This window comes from Galleria mellonella, unplaced genomic scaffold (genome assembly GCF_026898425.1).
Source record: "Galleria mellonella isolate WM207_F2 unplaced genomic scaffold, CSIRO_AGI_GalMel_v1 utg57, whole genome shotgun sequence".
NCBI lineage: Eukaryota > Metazoa > Arthropoda > Insecta > Lepidoptera > Pyralidae > Galleria > Galleria mellonella.
The window spans coordinates 11,109,494-11,128,184 of NW_026442119.1; the positions used below are offsets into that span (position 1 = coordinate 11,109,494).

The window sequence follows — 18,691 nt, forward strand, 5'->3', positions numbered from 1 at the left end:
ATACACAGATTATAATTTATATAATAATGTTATAAATAATATTAGGTACATTTATTGATATTATTTTACAATACAAAGGTACAAACAATAGCCAATATAATTATTTTTGTATTGTTTATGTTAATTATTGTGTCACAATGCCAAGCTTTTGTAATGCGAGCTGAGCAGCATCGGCTTTAGCTTGCTTCTTGTTGGCGCTCGCCACTGCCGGTTGATATTCAGTGCCAGCTACTTTTACCTGTGACAAACAACATAACAATCTGTACAAGATTTATTAATGACAATTTATTGAAATGAAGAATAACCTTGATAATGTTTTTCCTGTACAAGTAGGTATAGATATATTATCTATCGTATTGATTTACGAATTTGTGAAGCTATTGATGCACTTAAAAATTATGTACAAAATATCATTGAAGAATAGATGGCTTAGAACAAGACTAACGAACGTTGTTGTGTCTTTTGAGTAGGTATATTCTATTTTTTTTTATGAAACTGAATGGCAAACAAGCTGACGGCCTACCTGATGAAAAGTGGTAACCGTCGCCTATATACTTGAACAATACCATGGGCATAATGGAGTATAGTGTGTTGCCATTCCTGAGGACTAAGGTGTTGTCTCTGTACCCTGTAATTTCATTGTCATATCCCATTTTCAAACCGAAACAACCATGTAAATGTCTGCTTAATGGCAGAAACATGAATGGGACAGAGGTACCCAAGGCAATGACTGTTGTAGTCTCCCTCTACTATAAGCTAATAATATATAACTAAATTTATAACACAGTAATTTATAGTTTATTTTTCTTATCGCCATCCTAGCAGCGTTATTGGCCTTGTTTTCTACTTATATCCATCGCCAGTCATTAGCAACTTCTTATCGAGAGACGTCACCAAACCAAATGGACATAGCTAGAGATGGGCAATCCACCTGGGTGGGTTTAAAGTCTGGTGGGTAAAAACCGGGTGTTTTGGGTTTATTGGGTTTAAACCCCATAAACACCCAAATTTTTGGGTGTTTATGATTTTGTACTTCATCATCGTCATCTCAGCCGCAAGACGTCCACTATACTGGACATAGACAATATTATTATGCAGCCTACAGAATAAAAAACTTTTAATTTGATTTTGAGTTTATTAAGAAAGAGATGAAAGTAAAATGTAAAACTACAGTCAATCACTGTCAGATTCAGAGTTATTACAAGCGATGAATTGTATAGGTTCGATAGGCTCTATTTCGTCTAAACTGTTATGTTCATTTACTTGCTCAATGAAAGCTTCTAAGGTATTTTCTTCATTAAACTGAATGTCCTCGCATTCAGCTTTATGTTTAAGATTCCAGTTATAACAAATGAATGAAATTTTTTCAGTTCTTTCAGTTGTAAGTCGATTTCTTTTGTTATTATGTATGTAGCCTTGGATACTAAAGGAACGCTCAGTGGCTGCCGAAGTACAGGGAGCTGATAGAATACGAATCGCTACTTTGCTTAACTCAGTGGAACCACAAATACCTTTCCACCATATTAGGGGCTCAATGCTATCTAATGAGCTCCATACAAATCCTCTGGCCCAAAAGTTTTCTTTAGCTTTATAACACGCCAAATCTGCCATTACATTTGACAAACTTAAGTGTTGGCTTAAATTGTAGATTAACTCCATACCCTTAAGTTCTTCCTCTTGAGTAAGTTCGACTCCTAGAGTCCTGGGGTCTAGAATATATGCTGCAAAATGTATTGGCCTCATTGCCATATTGCATCTTGAAGATACTGATGTTAGAATCTGCTGTTTGCTTTCTTCGCTCAATGTCGAAATCTCATTTAATGCAAAACGTATCTTAGCTTGTACATCTCTAAATGTAATGTATGTGCGATGCAAACGATTCTGGTCGCTCTCTAAGTAAAATATGCTTTCAGTGACTGGTTCCAAAATACTTATACATTCCCCTGTCTTCGTCCAGAAATCATCACTTAGAATTAAATCTTTAATATCTCTTGAAATTACCACATCTTCTCTAACTGTTAATTAATAATAAATAATAAGCTATCTTATTTGCTTTCAAACTTTTTAACGAAGTAACATGACTTCCCCATCTTGTAGCACAAGGCAATTTTAGTGTTTGTGTAGAATCTTCACCCTGCCTTGATTTTATCAACAAGGAACTTAATCGTTGACTCCTTTTAACAGTTTTTATTATATTTATAGCTTGCATAATAAACACAGTTACTTCTTGTATCTTTACAATATCTTGGCACAACAAGTTAAGGATATGTGCACAGCAACCGAGAGGAACAACATGTGGATATTTGAGTTTTGTTAATTCGAATGCCTTTTGTATATTTCTAGCGTTATCGCCAATAAGTACAAGAAACTTATTTGCTCCATACACTTTCATTACTTTTTCAACTTCTTGGCTAAGGTATTCACTAGTGTGAGGATTACTTTCTGTATTCAAACTTTTAACGTATGCAGGTTGAGGTTTTGATATAAGAAAGTTTATTATTCCTTCATTTCTTAAATTAGACCAGCCATCGCACTGAAGGTGTAAGTAACTACAAGCATTTAGTTCCTCATTTAACTCAAAACGCATTTCTCTATATATTTTATCTAAGTATTTTGTCGCTAAAGCTTTACGTGAAGGTATTTTAAATTTTGGTTGCAATTTTTCGAAAAATTGTATCCATAAAGGATGTTGCACCATCGATAATGGCGTCCCTGTTACAAATATAGCTCTCGCTAATTCTGTTTTTATATGATCATCGGTGTCTTGAAACTCAGCATTTATTGTAGTGTTAGCAGACGACGAGGGGCTTATAAAAGAATCATTTGTCTCTATCTCTGACAGTCCAGACATTTTGGTTTTGGACGAGCTATCTTTTATAAGTTTCATAGAGTCTTTTAATGTTTCTGGAGATTTTGGACAAGTGATAAGATGTTGAAGCATTTTGGCAGCATTACTGAATTTGTAGACCTTATTACAAAGCTTGCAAGAAACAGACTTGTTTGGTAAAGTACGGTAGTGCTCCCATATGCGTAAATCTTTAGGTCTCCCCATTGAACCTAAAAAAATGAACGATGATTAGTTGGTCTGACGAAAATTCAACAATAGAGTGCCTATTTTTTTACAATGATTATTTCTTGTTATTTACAATAAATTTATTAAAAAAATAATAAAATAAATACAAAAAACCTTTGTAAAATTACATCTCCTCGGAGGATTAAACGCAGACGCTAGTTTATTATCGTATTGTTCTGTATTTTTCTCAGCAACTTCTTTAATTCGATTAGGTACTTACGCATATTATGTTAAAAATAAATATCTAGTACACATCTTAGGCTATCCACCATTATTATCCAATGACGACTCTCAGCTAACTATGCACTATCATCCAAAATAAACGTGTATGGAAAATTTTATCCCAGTCGGTTGAGGATTGAGGATAATTGCATCAACATACGAACATACCTACATACTTTTATTTACATAACGCAAGCTAAATAAAAGCTTGTAATAATACATCTAATTTTAAGTTAAAATTGTTAAGTGATCATGATATAATTGTATCATTCAAAAATCCACTTACCTTTAATTATTTCTTGTTAAGTATAAATATTATTTCAAATCTGCTCCCTTAATATGCACTTTTTTACTGCTTTTCCTACCTAACACGTTACCAGGAAGTCACGTTACCAGAGTCAGAGTAATAGTGAACACGTTTGACAGTGATTGTCGTCGCCTCATATTCAGCGTCGACGAATAGGGGAATCCCCAGTCATAATGTATTGCATGCGTGGCGGTCTTACTTCAAATCCATAAACAAAGAGATAATTACAGAACTCGATACTAGATGGCGCTGTTTTTGTTTGAAGAAAGTTTGCGGGCTAAAATACATAGAATTTCATCAATGACTTCCACAAAGAACAACATTTCTGTTTTTTCTAAGTCCGTATCTCTTCCGTATATTTCATAAGATATAAGCTTGGGCTACATTGTTATGCAACGTGATTTTGTCGCTGTCTTGCTAGCAGGGTTGACAGATATACGATTTAAATCGTACTCATACTATTATTTGTCTATTTTTTAATGTACGATCGTAAAGATTATGATCGTAATTCGCACAAAAACATACGACTTTTTGGTTACCTGGCAACATTTTTATTATGAAACGAACATGCTCACATCATCAGTCACATGCAACAATTTATTGGGGATTTCCCCTTCACATCTGGCAGTCCTGCTTGCTAGAATATAGGTAAGTCAGCCACAGTTACTGACGATCGATATTTAAAGGGTATTGTTTTTGTGCTAAATATTTCATAAAAACGTTATTTAATACTTTGTGGATTATTAATTTAGTTGATAATCACTGGAAGTAAAATGGATGCTAATTTGAGAGATCAAGATCTTCGTATAAAACAGTTAATAAAAGAAAATCTACGTAAGTACTCTTTTTATACCTAGGTAGGTAAGGTATAATAAACACAAAAGGTACTTAGATCGCGTGTGTTCGAAGCATTTATTCTAATAAATTTAATTTAAAATTGTAGAAAGAAAAAAATGTCTGCCAAGCCGTAGCCGAAGCCGATCTCCAAATATATTTGGCGATAGTGAGACCCAGTGTCCAGATGATTTACCCAGCGTCGTCGCAACAAAGAAAAAAACGAGGATAAAGTAAAAGAAAATTTACTGAAAGAAGAAACAAACTGTTCTAAATGCTTAATTTATGGAGAAGAGGATAAAAGAAATGAGTATTTCGGACTGTTAGTGGCTCAAGAATTTAAATATATACGGCCATGTGTGCGAACGAGGTGTTATGAAGAAATTTTAAAGTATCTACGGGAAGCAAAAGGCCAACATGTTGATCAACTGCAACATGAAAACACTGAAAATTAATTACTTTCATTTTATTATATATAGATTTTTAAAATTTCCTGAAATATTATTAGTTAACGTTTTATTTAATATTGTAGAATTGATCAATACAATTTATAAAAATAATTTATTGGTATTACTTACATATTTTCAAAAAAATACGTAAAAACCTATTTTTTTGGGTGATTATGGGAGTTTATGGGTGTTTATTGGGTTTTTACCAAAGCACCGGGTTTAAACCCGGTGCTTTGCCCATCTGTAGACATAGCCGATTCACCAAAACTGAATTGTTAAATTTGTGTTATATATGTATATACATATGAGCTAAAGATAATGTTGTATACATTAAATTAAATAATTGATTAACTGAAAAAATATTACCATGTCTCGTCGAGTTTTGACTATTTTTTTTAATATATCTATTAATTCTATTGTGATATTTATTTACGATGAAGTGTGATTTTTTAGGCCTAACTTATTATTTAAAGCCATAATTATAAAGTCGGTGTCGTTTACAACTATAAAGGGTGAAATCAAAATTATAAGTATATTTTGAAAGGAATGTTCTACTAGCGATTACAATATTATCACCAAAGAAATATGGATCGAAAAACGACAAAAATCTTTTACTTTCGCATAACAATACAGTGAGTTCAGCTGTTGAGTTGAGAGTATAGTACGTTCAAAATTTTTTACAGAATAAAAGCCTCTAAATAAAAGATTAAAAAAAAATATATCACACACACACACACACACACACAGTTTTTACGTATCGCTAATTATTTCGGGTTTACCCTGTACAATAGTGTAATAAGATTTCAAGAAAACCACCATACATATACATTATTAATTATTTTTTTTATTATTTATTTAGCTATATCAGCCCTATTATAAACTTGAACTAAATGTATGAGATGAACTGTACTATTTAGCTGTACTGCAAATATCATTGATATACTGACATTAGTATTGTATTGTATTGTACTGTTGTTTGTTTCAATAAATAAATAAATTGCTTACCATTTTAACCGTGAAGCAGTTGTGTTTGCACAGCTGTGTTTTGGTTTGAAGGGTGGGATATGGCGTGAATTTACTGGGTACAGAGGAATAACACCCGAGTCCTCAGGAATGGCAATGCATGGGGGGTTATCATGGGCGAAACAGTATACTCTGTTATGTCCATGATACTGCTCATGTTTATAGGCGACGGTTACCACTTTCTATCAGGTGGGCCGTCAGCTTGTTTGCCATTCTAAGTTGTATAAAAGAAAAAAATGCTTACCTACGGAAAGAGAAGAATAAATGGGCTCTTAAATAATTTTAAAAAACTACATTACTAACTTTGAATAAAAAATTCTTCTTGTGATCAGGGCCGCATTCAAAGCAAAGGTTATACTCAGGTGGACCAAGTTTCTGTTTAGAACAGTATTCGCCTAGTAACGACACCGGGTGCTTGCCGCCTGCTATCAGTGGAGCTGGGCCCCCTCTACTACGACCCTGGCGGTGAGGTTTCATCTGAAAAAAACAATAAGAACAATAACTCATGCTAACATAAGTAATTATAAAAAAAAATATTAATAAGTAAATTTTGATATAGTTTAAATTTACCTGAATCAATATAATTTTAAATTTACAATATCATTAAAATAACTACGGTTAAGTAATTTAAATTATAATAAATTAAATAAATAATAAAACTATACAAACATATAAAACTATATTACTATAAATATTCGCTTTAATAACCTGGTTATATGTAAAATAGCTATTAGTAAATATAATTATTGATCAGCGTGATGAAACTAATTATTTACATATTACAAACTACAAGCGGTAATTTAATCCACCATACCATACCCATATTCAAGTTCTACTTACAGCTTTGTTTGGTCTGCTACTGACCTCTTCTTTCGACTGCAGCCCTCTTGTATCGAGTTTGACCTCTAATAACAATGGTTGGAGAGTCCCTGTGCCTTCTTTGCCCAAACCCTGGCCTGGAGTCCAACCCATCTTCTGGAGTAGGTGCATACCCATTCCACCTTCGACTGGGGCTGCGCGGACTAGTTGATCCTACATATATAATAATCTAGTTTATATTGTGATAATTATATTATTCGTAAGTATAAAATTGTATATAATTATTGGCATATTAATAGAACAGACAAAAAGGTGAATTGATCAACGCACAGTCAAAAGTGCTGAGCCTAGAAACATGAAATTTTACACTACAGCTACATGTCGCAAGTGGGTGCTACTATAAACGATAATATCTTTATTCTGAGTAATAGGTATTAAATACATGGCCTAATATTATATATATAGTATATCTTATAAATATTTAAAGTTATTAAAAACTAAGTAAATGATTTATCAAAATTTTCAACGCTAGAGGAACAGTTCCCAGAACGTTTTCAGAGATCACAATAAGTTTAATAGTATATGTAAATATATATATCTTCTATTAAATTTCTTATTGGCCGAATGGATAAAGAATTAAAAAATAGTTTTAATATTTGCATAAAAAAATAACTTTGCGTATTATATATATATAATATCATAATTATACACAATAAATAGGTCAAACACATTTCTCTATATATATATAGATAATTAGTGTTTATTTATGTTGGATCGTTGGTATATAAATGTACCTATATCCCCGTCGATGGATACTTACCTCACGTTCATGGGAACATTGCTCTTATCACCTGTAGACCATGCGGTAACGAGGTGCGAGCATCTCCTTATCACTTAAAAGCTGCAACAAATATTCACGAATTCCCCATAGTAGCCATGCTTTCCTTTGAGGCCGGCCTCTTTTTACTTCGAATTAGAAACTAAAGGTGCGTATAAACTGCGAGCATGTTTATGTAATATAAATAGTTACATTACACGAGTATGGTAAAAATTTTTACTAAATATCTTAGAGTTTTTTTGTGGACATGCTAGAACCGCCTCTGCATCTGTACGCGCATTTTAAGCTAAGCGTATGTCGAAACAAAGATGAAATGTAGAACACCACAAGTACAGTAGAGTTTGCTAGATGACTCTGAAATAGGTCACCAACAGCTACTTTGATGAAGAACATATAAATAAGATTAATAAATGTGGGAGAAGTAAAAGAGATCTGTTTGAATTGGTGCATTGATTCTTAAGTTTTTGCCTGCCTCAATGGGAGAAAGGCGTGATTTTGTACGTATATATTATGACTGTTCACAGTTAACCGATTGTAGAAGAAAAATAATTAAGGGTCAAAATAAAAATAAATTTAATGATTGACACCTTAAATTCTGAGATTCTGATTCACCTTTCAAATTGCATTGCATACGTTTAGCTTTAATTTTTTTGTTTTCACAAAGGCGCAGCGTATACACTTAGGTAATAAATTGTACAATCCATATAGCGCTGAGCCTTTCATTCGCGATAACAGTCGACAGACGTGTACAAATGCGGATACGGGAAATCGACATAGGATATCCATTGATGTCATATGCTTGTTTCTTAGATGTTACATTACACGCGAATGTTTTAGACGATATAATAGTAAATTGACAAGCCCAAAGAATTGCAAGGCTATCTATTAAATAATACGTAATATTTGAGACTGACTTGTGCAATATTTTATATATGTGAAAACGTAGATATAATGTTTAAATATAAATTATGTAAGTATTTAGATATAATAAAGATATAAAAGGTAATAAATCTGGAAGTTGTAAATTAATGTATTATGATAAAATATACGTGACTTGATATAACAATATCGATAAAATATTTTTAAATTTACATAGATAGTGTGGGCTTTGATATAGTCAGTCAACGTAAGGGGAAAACTGAATATTTGTTAGCAAAATTTGTTTGGTAATGATAATTGGCATGCCATACGGAATGGCACGAGGATTATCATTACAGTTGATGCTAAAACATTTGATGGTGTAACGAGCGAACTTCACAAGTTCTCTCTTTACACGAACCAACAGAATACGAACTTAGAAGTGATGATGACAACAACAATCAAGGAACGATTATGTTTTATAGAATACACTACAATGTATTAAGGGGATCCCTTCACTTTCACACACATATCGGTTTTTGACGATTCGTTATTAATAGTTTCGTTAAAAGACGAATATAACGAAAATTCGATATGTAGATAAAAAGTCGTAAATATTCGAAGTGTGTGTACGATCGTAAGACAAGAAGCATTATAAAAATAAAAACGATTCATATTCATACATTCGTAATTATTAACGAATTATTTCCCTGTTTGTTGTGTGAACGAAGCCTTAAGATGTTTCTTTGTATATAAGATTTTATAAATAGGATTTTTTGTGACATATTTATTTTGAGAAAAAAAAAAAAACAATTGCGCATAAAAGCATGTAAGTGTAGCTGTAATAAATATGACTTAGTGGATATAATTTATATTTAGAAAATATATTTTGTGTCCACTACAATATTTGTATACAACAAACAATTGTTTATGAATAAATTGAGTCAAAGAGATTAAAAAAATCATATAGAATAGCACCGTTATATAAATTTAAATTTTCTGGCAGAATAGTAAAATAACTTTAAATCAACTAGATTTATTTCTTAGAAAATACGTCAATTTACTAAGCATGATATTTGTAAAATATATTGAAATAAACTATAAAACATGTGAATATATAATTTTAGTTTATTTTACGTAACTTTTTTGTATGGATTATAAAACATTCAGGCGGAAGTCTGTACTGATGCGTTAAGGAGAATTTTCTTTATCAGGTTTATGTTCTTATCAAATCCTTGACAATAGGTATAAATATTATCGCAACTTTCAATAATACTTGTAAATACATCAAATGTTAGGAAAAATATGCTTGTCATGTTTAGAATTGGATAATCTATGATATCGTTTTAGATAAATAAGTACATAATTTATTTTCAAATTCATGATATATCCTAGCACATATCTATATAGGTTACTATGTAAAGTACAGTCAATGTATGTGATATTGGTCATAGATCATTTTCGAGGTATGAATAATTTGTAAAACTAATAAGTTTCTAAATTTTGACCAGTGTTTATTGTTGTTGAAATCATCACACTACAATCACAATGAAAGAGGTCAGAAAGCATAATACTTGAGTATTATAAGTTCTGACCGATAGGCCGCAAACTGGATCATCAGTGTACGCGTATCCCGACCGATGGCACTTTGAGCTGAAAGAAAATTCATTTGGACAGACTTAAAGTATCAAACAAAACTTAGGACTTAGTTCTGCTATATGTATTTGTACTAAATAAAAATGGCGGATCTTATTGGCGGTAAAACGGATTATTTGTATGGATGTAAAGCGACATGCTGTCAAAAAAGTAGGCTTGGATATGGAGGGATTTTAGTACAAGATAAGATAGCATTACACCAGTCATGTTTTGTTTGAAACTTTAAAACTAATATCTGATTCTTTTGATTTTGTTTTAAACGTTGTTTGTTCTTTAATTATCACATTAATCTATGTGTATAACAGCTACAATATAATAAGTTTAAATCCAGTAATTGTATCTGTAAAATTGAACGACTTACCCTTAGGAGGATAAAACAAAATATGGAACTATTCTTGAACTATTCTATATTTTGATGTATGTCTCCCTTGGGAAAAATATTCAATTTTACGAATGAATAAATAATGGAATTTCAATTCGTATTCATTACAAGTTATATATACACGAGTCGAAAAAAGAAATGTGATAAATAAAGAACAAATTTTGGAACATTTTGAATGGAACTGTAACTTCGAATTGCTAGAAAAATATTTACTATTCTGATTTTTAAATAGTATATATGCAAATCAGTGTGTACCTTCTTAGCCCAGGCTTGGACTCCACTAGCTAATTCCCTGGGTGTAAGGATTTGTGCTCCTGTTGATCCTGTGAACTGACCCAGGGTAGAATCCTTCGATGACCAGCCAAACTGTTGGTGTAAGAAAATTATCCATAAATATAATTAATTAGGCAATGCTTATTTTATGTCGTAAATGTGACGAACAATCATACGGATTGTCTCAATAGTTACTGTGACTCATAGATGTTTAAACTTTTTGAAAAGTCAAGTATGCACTGACAACATAATCTTGTTAGGTACCTACTTTTTGAAGAACCACATGCTTTTGTTACTCTTTACTTTTCAGATCGAATCAATCGATCAGCATCTTGCTTAATATTAGAAACAGGCGTGACTCTGCCCCTATCAAGGCAAATTACATAAAACTAATACTATAGTGTATTTATGATAAAAAAGTAATATAAACTTACTCCGCAAGTATTAGATAGTTCATTTTCCTCTTGTTCTTTGCGTATCATTGCTATTTTTTGGGAGACGATCGACGCTACATCCTAAAAGAAAAAATATACTCTAAGTATTTTCAAATTAAATTCCTACTTTTGTCATGCATTCTCTTATTTGGTTATGCAGAAATACAATTCATATTATCTTCTTGTATTAAATGAATATTATCTACTTTAATATATAAGTAAGTATTTCAATGTTTAATGTATTATTTCAGTTCTCCTAAAATATAATTCAGAAAAACAAATAGAATGTAATTTTAAGATATTACATTTTTTTTTGTATATGTAAAAATAGTAAATATTTCTATATACAAAAGGTAGTAAGATCCTAAATTCAACTTACTTTTATAGTGCAATGAGCTAATATCGAAATAGTAAATTCTTTTTAAATGATTTCAAACAGAAAGAAGTTTCAATTCGATTATATTTTTTGTTTGTTATTTCATAACTCCGTCAGTTATAAACTGATTTGAAAAATTTTATCTGAAAGGATATATTTACCAAGACTAATCTGGTTTCAAAGATTTTTTTTATATAACATAGGGGGCAGGTGAGCATGCGGCTCACCTGATGGTAAGTGGCTATTGCCGCCTATGATCACCCACAACACCAAATGCATTGCAGGTGTGCTGCTGGCCTTTTAAAAAGAAATATACTCTTTTCTTGAAGGTTGTGATGTATCGTTTTGGAAATATTGTTGCTGGAAGTTGATTCCAAAGAGTGGTGTGTGTGTGCAAGAAAGTGCCTTGAAAAATGCACGGTGGAAGATCGCCACTCATCCAGATGGTCGGGAGGAAACTTGATAGTTAATAAATTGCTTTTTAAATCAAAGTAATTGTTCTGCTACGACGAAATTAGTTTTTTTTTTTTGTGAAGCAGAATCTTAAATTATGATAGTTTTAGAACAAACTTACTATTTTGGAATTTTCAATTCCCGGTGGGTATGCTTGAGGTCCTGGCGCAGGTAACGCAGGGGGTACTGAAGACAGTTCTAGAAAAATAAACTAACTGTAGTGTTTCACAATAAACAACAATTTGATATTTCTATAAATATAATTTTACTCCAAATGGACTATATTATATACACGACATACAACCTCCGTTGCGATGTGGTAGGTACGTAGTTTCCATTCTTGGTCAGCTCAATTTGGACAAACATTTTAATTGATTTGGTTGTGGGTGTTCTGAGTTGTGCCTCCAGGTATTCGTTCCTTGGCTTCTCATAACACAGCTTATCTTAACTTCAGGATCAGACGATTGGTATGATCGTGTGATACTTATTATATATAAAAATTAAAAATAATAATAAGCAGAGATTATTACTACTACTTCTACATTTGATGCCAGGTAAATAAGACTTCCATGGTAGGTTAGATATAAATATTATACTTACGGGTTCCCGATGTGAAACTCTTCATATAGGCAGGCGTTTCGGGTACGGGCGGAGCTGGTAGCGCAAGCGGACCCGGCCTGATGGACAAATATTAAAAAATATATTTGTAAATAAGTACTATGGACAACTTTATCCCGGCGTTCTTATTATATTCTTCTCGTTTTACTACTCTAGATGGCCTTAGGGATATTACTGTTTCAAGTTTCTAATTTTAAATACATGTAAATAAATAATAATAATTGTCAGGCAAGAATAAAACAACGATGTCACAATAATGTTAATAAATATACTGTATAACTAAAAAAACATTATTTATTTTACAAATGTTTAGATGTTTGTTACTCATTTACGTTTAAACAGTTGAACCGATTTGAATGAAATTTGGTAATAGTGTATTGGGTAAGGTTTTATTTTAACACATAGGACACTTCATATGCTAATTCAGCTGTGCAAAGTCATAGTAAGTTACTACTTGATTATAAAATGAGGCTAATGTAATGCTCACCAGAGGGGTTAAATAGTTACATAGGGTATTAAGATATTAATTTATTTATTTAATATAAAACAACTTACTTTGCAGTTTCTGCAGTGTTTGAAGCGATCGCTGTTGTTGTTGTTTTTGTTGGCTTCGAATTTAGCTTTGCAACTTGCTGGAAAACATTTAGTTATACATTAAAAGATGACAGTTTAAAATAATATTACATCTTATATAACTAACTCAAAATAGGCAGAAAAGTTATAATGAAATATTTGCTTAAAAAAGGGAATAAAATAATTTTAAATTGTATAATAAATCTAATTACCATATCTTTCTTAGGTGGCGAGACTGGGACCCATTCTGAAGCCTTCTCTCTGTGCTGGGAGCCAGAAGATACTGGAAACTGGAGTCTGAGTTCCTCTTTGTTGGCTACGGGCAGTGTAGTAGTTTTGATAGGTAATGGGGCACCACCCTGCATATAGTAAAATTAAGGTAGAGTGAGGGCTATGTTAAAATAGTTCTATTTATATCCTCGTCATTTTGTAATAGTAACCCACCAGTAGTTTTACATAAACCAACAGTTGACAGAACACCTATAATAAAATGTGGTACAAGATTGCGTTTTATATCACATTTTATTAGTCAACAAAATTGAAATGAATTTACTAGATTGATGAGGATATGGAGAGAATTAGGTTGATTTTTAAAAACTATTTGATCTGTGGTGGTATAATATACTACTTTATCTTTTTTGATTGCAGGTGAATAACGTACAAACTATTTTTTTAAAGAAAATTTACTAAAATGTTATTTTTACTAAGTTTATTGTTATTAATGAAATACATTCAATTTCATAGTTATAAAGTATGCTTATATTTATGATTTCATTCTACATAAAATAAATGTATAAAAAAGTTTAATATCTTTTTGAACTTACCCTTATATTCATGACAATAGGTGCTTTTTCCTTTACAAGGAATGGATGATGGAATGCTAGGGTATCCTCATTTTCACTCATATCATCATCATTTGAGGACACTGAAGACAGTTCACCAAGAGCTTCCTTCTTTGACAAATGCTTGCAAAAGTCTGTTAGCTCATCAACAGATTTACCTGTTGATTTTAATTGGTGATTAACATATTAAGAATCTTGTGTGAAAGTAGTTTGTATATAAAATTTATAAATATTTCAATACTTTATTATTATATTCAATTTTCATAAACATTTAATTTTATATACAATCAATATTTCATTACTTTATAATTTTGTTAAGTTTTTTTTTTATAAATCTACTGGTCTATAGTAAAATGTATTTAAAAAAATACAAGATATAATATTAAAATCAGTTATAGTGTTTAGAGCAGATCAATATCTGCAAGTATTACCTGTTCATGAGTATTGTGGATAAGTAAATAATCATTCTTAAATTATTAATGCTATCAGCCATTGAGTCAGCACACTGTATATATATTTTAATATTTGCAAAAAAAAAAAAAATTAGTACATGACTTGTGAGGTTTCTAAAATATGGTTAAAGGCACTGATGGCTGGTTCATCCGTCATACTCTTGAAGAGTATCAAACATTGCAAAACTTTACATTTATGTGTATGATTTTTTATTTACCACCAGATTGTATGGCAGCCATGACTTGATTTCTCGTATGCGGCGGCAATGCAGCTGCACCGGCGGGGACTGCGCCATTTTTGAGCATATTAATTGCATTCCTTCTGGCTACTTCCAGAAGACGTTTCTTCTCACTATCTGCTAATTTTACTCCAGTAGGTGATCTATAAACAATAAACAATTATTTTATTTTATACTTTATTGCACCATTTATAAAATAGTAAATACATTTAATTGTAATAAGAAATGATCAATCTCTTCCAGACAACCTTTAGGTAGAGGACATTGAGAAAAGAAAAAAAGACAAAGGGTAGGTGGCGCACTATTATACATGAACAAACATATCAAAAAAAGACAGATGAAATTTCTAAAAATAATCCTTTTGGCATCTATTTGTCTTATTAAGAGTTCACATTTTAACTTTTCTTAAATATTTCTCATGTACAGTTTAGCAACATAGATTATTTTTACAACATATATTAGTAACATACATTGTTTAGTTACAATTATATGATACTAGTTTTTAGCAGTGACTTTGTCTGCATGATATATTTATTATCTGGGATAAAAAGTAACTTATATCGTTCTTCATGTCATATATGTGTATACAATATTTTAGTCTACAAATCTATTCTAACTATTATAGTATTTGGTAACTTTCTTTTAAAAAAAAAATAAACACGCCAATAGGTAAAATAGAATTATTGAGTCATTTAATGTTTTTATGAATAAGTGGGATGATCTATCTATATGTATACAGTAACTACAAACAAATTTAGTCTGACCTGGACCTTCTACTCCTATGTCGGGGCGATCGATGACGGGACCTCACTCTGGATCTAGAGTGTGACCTTCTCCGCGATCTTGACCGATGTCGGGATCTACTTCTCCGCCGCGATTTCGAACTTGAACGACGATGCCGCCTTGTTGAACGTGACCTTGACCTCCTCGATTTGCTTGTAGATCTAAACAATATTTTTTAATAGATGTGTTTTGCATTTACCAATTTTACTTTAAATGTATTTATAAACATTAAATCTATAACCAGACAATATTTCATATTTCAAGTATTAAAAACAATTTGCAACTTTATTTATTTTAAAAGTACAGCTCATCATCATATCAGCTATTATTTTTCCACTGCTGAACATAGGGCTTCCTCATAGACTACCATAAGGAATAGTCCTGAGCTACATGCATCTGACTTTTTGCAATGTATTTGAGATTATCACTTCATCTAGTGAAAGGTTATACTACATTGTGTTTGCCTGTATTGGGTTGCCACTCTAGAACCTTTCTTCTCCATCAGTTGCCAGTTCTTCAAGCAATGTAGTCAGTCTATTGCCACTTAGCTTTCTTATCCTTCAAGCTACCTCAGTCACTTTCTTTTGTGGATATCCTCATTTCAGATAGATGATTCTAAATATATATTTGTAAAACAGTACTTACAACTACTATTATAGTATTATATTATCTGTGCTACAACAGACTATGCAGAGATGCTTACAGAATTTGTATAATAATGTATAATTGTATTATAATATTAATCCAATGAGTGTTGCCTTATCTGTGATATGGTTTTACAGGTTCTTTGAAGCCTGAAGCAAGTTACAATAATTTTTACACTATAGTACTGAAATCCACATACCTTTTCCGAGATCTACTGCTATCTCTTCTAGAAGATTTGCGGGAACTCTCTGTAGTTTTGCTCTTTTTAGTGCTATTTTTTTCTTCTTCAGATCTACAATCATATAAATAACATAATATTGAATATAATAGAGAATGAACTTATTAGTTAGATGACTATACAAAAATTGTTTATAAAAGTATTAAAATGCTTCCAAAACAAAATAGTATCTTCATTTTTTAACATTATACATAATTTTAAACATATTGAAATTATACAATACATAAATTTATTATAGTATAAGTATAAGAAATAAAATGTCTGTTTCTGTATAGCTCTGTTTTGAGTATTTTACTATTAAAACACATATATAATAGAATTACAATAATTTTTTTTAGATACACTAAACAACATCCGTGAAAATGCAAAAATAGAAAAATGGGAAAAGTGGGATAAAAGCAGAGCCATTCATCTGAAGAAAAAAAAACTATAAAAATGTAAAACAAATTTTAGTAGTATTAACTTTATGGTGAATTCAATCGAAATTTTAAAAACAAGAACCCAAGGGTTTTCACTGACTGAAGTATTCCCATAAGGTTATTTGTCACCGAAGAAGTAATACTAGACTGTATAGTCTAGAGTATTGTCTAGTATGAATATGGTGATAATTGAACTTACAATTTAGATTCTTCTGCAGCTTGTTTTTTGAGAATGCCTCCAGGGTCTGAAGATTTGGGAAACTGTGAGTTTGACCCAACTTCCTTAACAGAATCACTAGATGAATCTGTGTATTCCCCTTCTTCATATTTCTCTGCTTTTTTTCTTGCCTCTTCTTCTGCTTTCTTTACAGTCTCCTCAAACACAGTACTAAATTTTAAATTCTTAATTTGAATTTTACCTTTGGACTTATCATTTTCAGTATTTGTTTCATTTTTCTTAGTGTCCAATTTGTTTCTCAGATCGTTTTGATCTTTAGGAGATTCAGGCATAGGGATCAAACTAGTATCAATAAAACTAATGCTGTTTGAATCTTCCGTTTTAATAGGAACTTGCTTTTTAAGTTCTTCTTTTGGTTCTGTTTTAACTTGCTCAGTTTTAACTTTCTCAGTTTTAACTTCAGTCTTGATCTTTTCCTCTTTGACTTTAATATCTTCTGATTTTTTAGCATGTTTGGTTTCACTTTTGACTGTCACAGGATCATGTTTAATTCGCACAGGAGTTCTTGAACGAGGAGAATACGAGGGAGATCGTCCGTAGTCTTTACGTTTTTTGCTTTTACTTTTTTTCCGTTTTTTACGTTTATGGGAATACTCACTGTCATCAGAATCACTACTGCTGCTGCTACTCCGGCTGCGCTTCTTCTTCTCTTTTTTGTGTTTCTTTTTACCCTTCTTTGATTTCTTTACGGTAACTTCATCGATTTTAGGCGGATCTGCATTAAAAGCACCGAAAAGCTCCGACAAAATCTCACTCGATGATTTAGTTGAATCATCCTTTTGTTTCCTTTCTGGAGTAGTTTTTTCCCTTTTAATTAATTGTTCTATTTTATTTATCAAACTAGTCATTTTAATTTGCATTAAGAATACAATTAAAACGTGAATTATATAAAAATGAAAACATTAATAAGCCATATTGCTGTTTCTATGACATGACACATGACATTATGATTGTGACATCTAGTCTGGGTTAGTTTTTTTCTTTTTTTGGTTTCGGCTTCTTAGGATAGCACTAGCCATTTTCAAGTTTGATTAAAAAGCAGAGAAATTGACGCGGAACAAAACAGGAATATAGTAGAGTTGAAAGAGAAGATGTAAGGTATTCAAGCGTATAATAATAAATTAAAAATAGTAAATAAATATATAAATTTATAACTAAAATTGGATTGAAACAGAATAGATGTATAATTATATACAGTTTTATATATTTATATCATTACTATAAAATGAGAAAGGATTCTGTAAACTACTCAGTTGCTATAGTTTAATAATACATTAATATTAGTGGGGAGGAAAACTTTTAGGAAATTAAGGAATATACAATTGCAAATGATTGTAGAGAGGATAGAATAGAAAAATATGATTCAAATTTCCAATGATGCCACATTTACATATAGCTCTATCTATAATATTAAATCGAGTAAGATTTGCAGAACAGGTATGATTTATTCTCATTCTAATTAATAAACTAGTCTACTAGTTTATCTTGCTCAATTTAATTCTGTCTTAATTCTTCAAGTCTGGGTTAGTTATAATTTAAGGACAAAGATTTCGGGAACGAAGCAAACCATAAACGTATGTAGTAGGGATGAACAATATTGATGAAATATAGATAAGTAATGATATTGATAGCGTAGTATCGATATTT

The 18,691-nt window shown here is 31.3% G+C and overlaps 2 protein-coding genes across 5 annotated transcripts; both read right to left on the reverse strand.

Annotated features, from left to right (window-relative positions):
* Positions 1-9: 9 nt before the first annotated feature.
* On the reverse strand, positions 10-17,993 carry LOC113509655 (protein Son). Of its 4 annotated transcripts, XR_008253361.1 has the most exons (15): positions 17,006-17,993; positions 16,349-16,441; positions 15,486-15,665; positions 14,701-14,864; positions 14,013-14,188; positions 13,401-13,547; positions 13,171-13,247; positions 12,598-12,674; positions 12,119-12,195; positions 11,169-11,249; positions 10,717-10,827; positions 10,019-10,076; positions 7,548-7,628; positions 6,773-6,940; positions 6,246-6,385 (listed from the first exon to the last, which is right to left on the reverse strand). XR_008253361.1 is itself a non-coding variant. In XM_026893036.3 (14 exons), the coding sequence occupies exons 1-14, from the start codon at positions 17,902-17,904 to the stop codon at positions 125-127; spliced, it is 2,562 nt and encodes an 853-aa protein (XP_026748837.2). In that variant the 5' UTR covers positions 17,905-17,992; the 3' UTR covers positions 10-124. The 4 variants fall into 4 exon arrangements, 1 of the variants encoding a protein (XP_026748837.2); XM_026893036.3 differs by lacking the exons at positions 7,548-7,628; positions 10,019-10,076 and adding an exon at positions 10-238 and having other exon boundaries at positions 6,212-6,385; positions 6,749-6,940; positions 17,006-17,992; XR_008253359.1 differs by lacking the exon at positions 10,019-10,076.
* Positions 277-6,200, reverse strand: LOC128201658 (uncharacterized). Its single transcript, XM_052899271.1, has 2 exons — positions 3,582-6,200; positions 277-3,057 (listed from the first exon to the last, which is right to left on the reverse strand). Exon 2 carries the CDS (start codon positions 3,050-3,052, stop codon positions 2,012-2,014), a length of 1,041 nt encoding a protein of 346 aa, XP_052755231.1. The 5' UTR covers positions 3,053-3,057; positions 3,582-6,200; the 3' UTR covers positions 277-2,011.
* Positions 17,994-18,691: the final 698 nt, after the last annotated feature.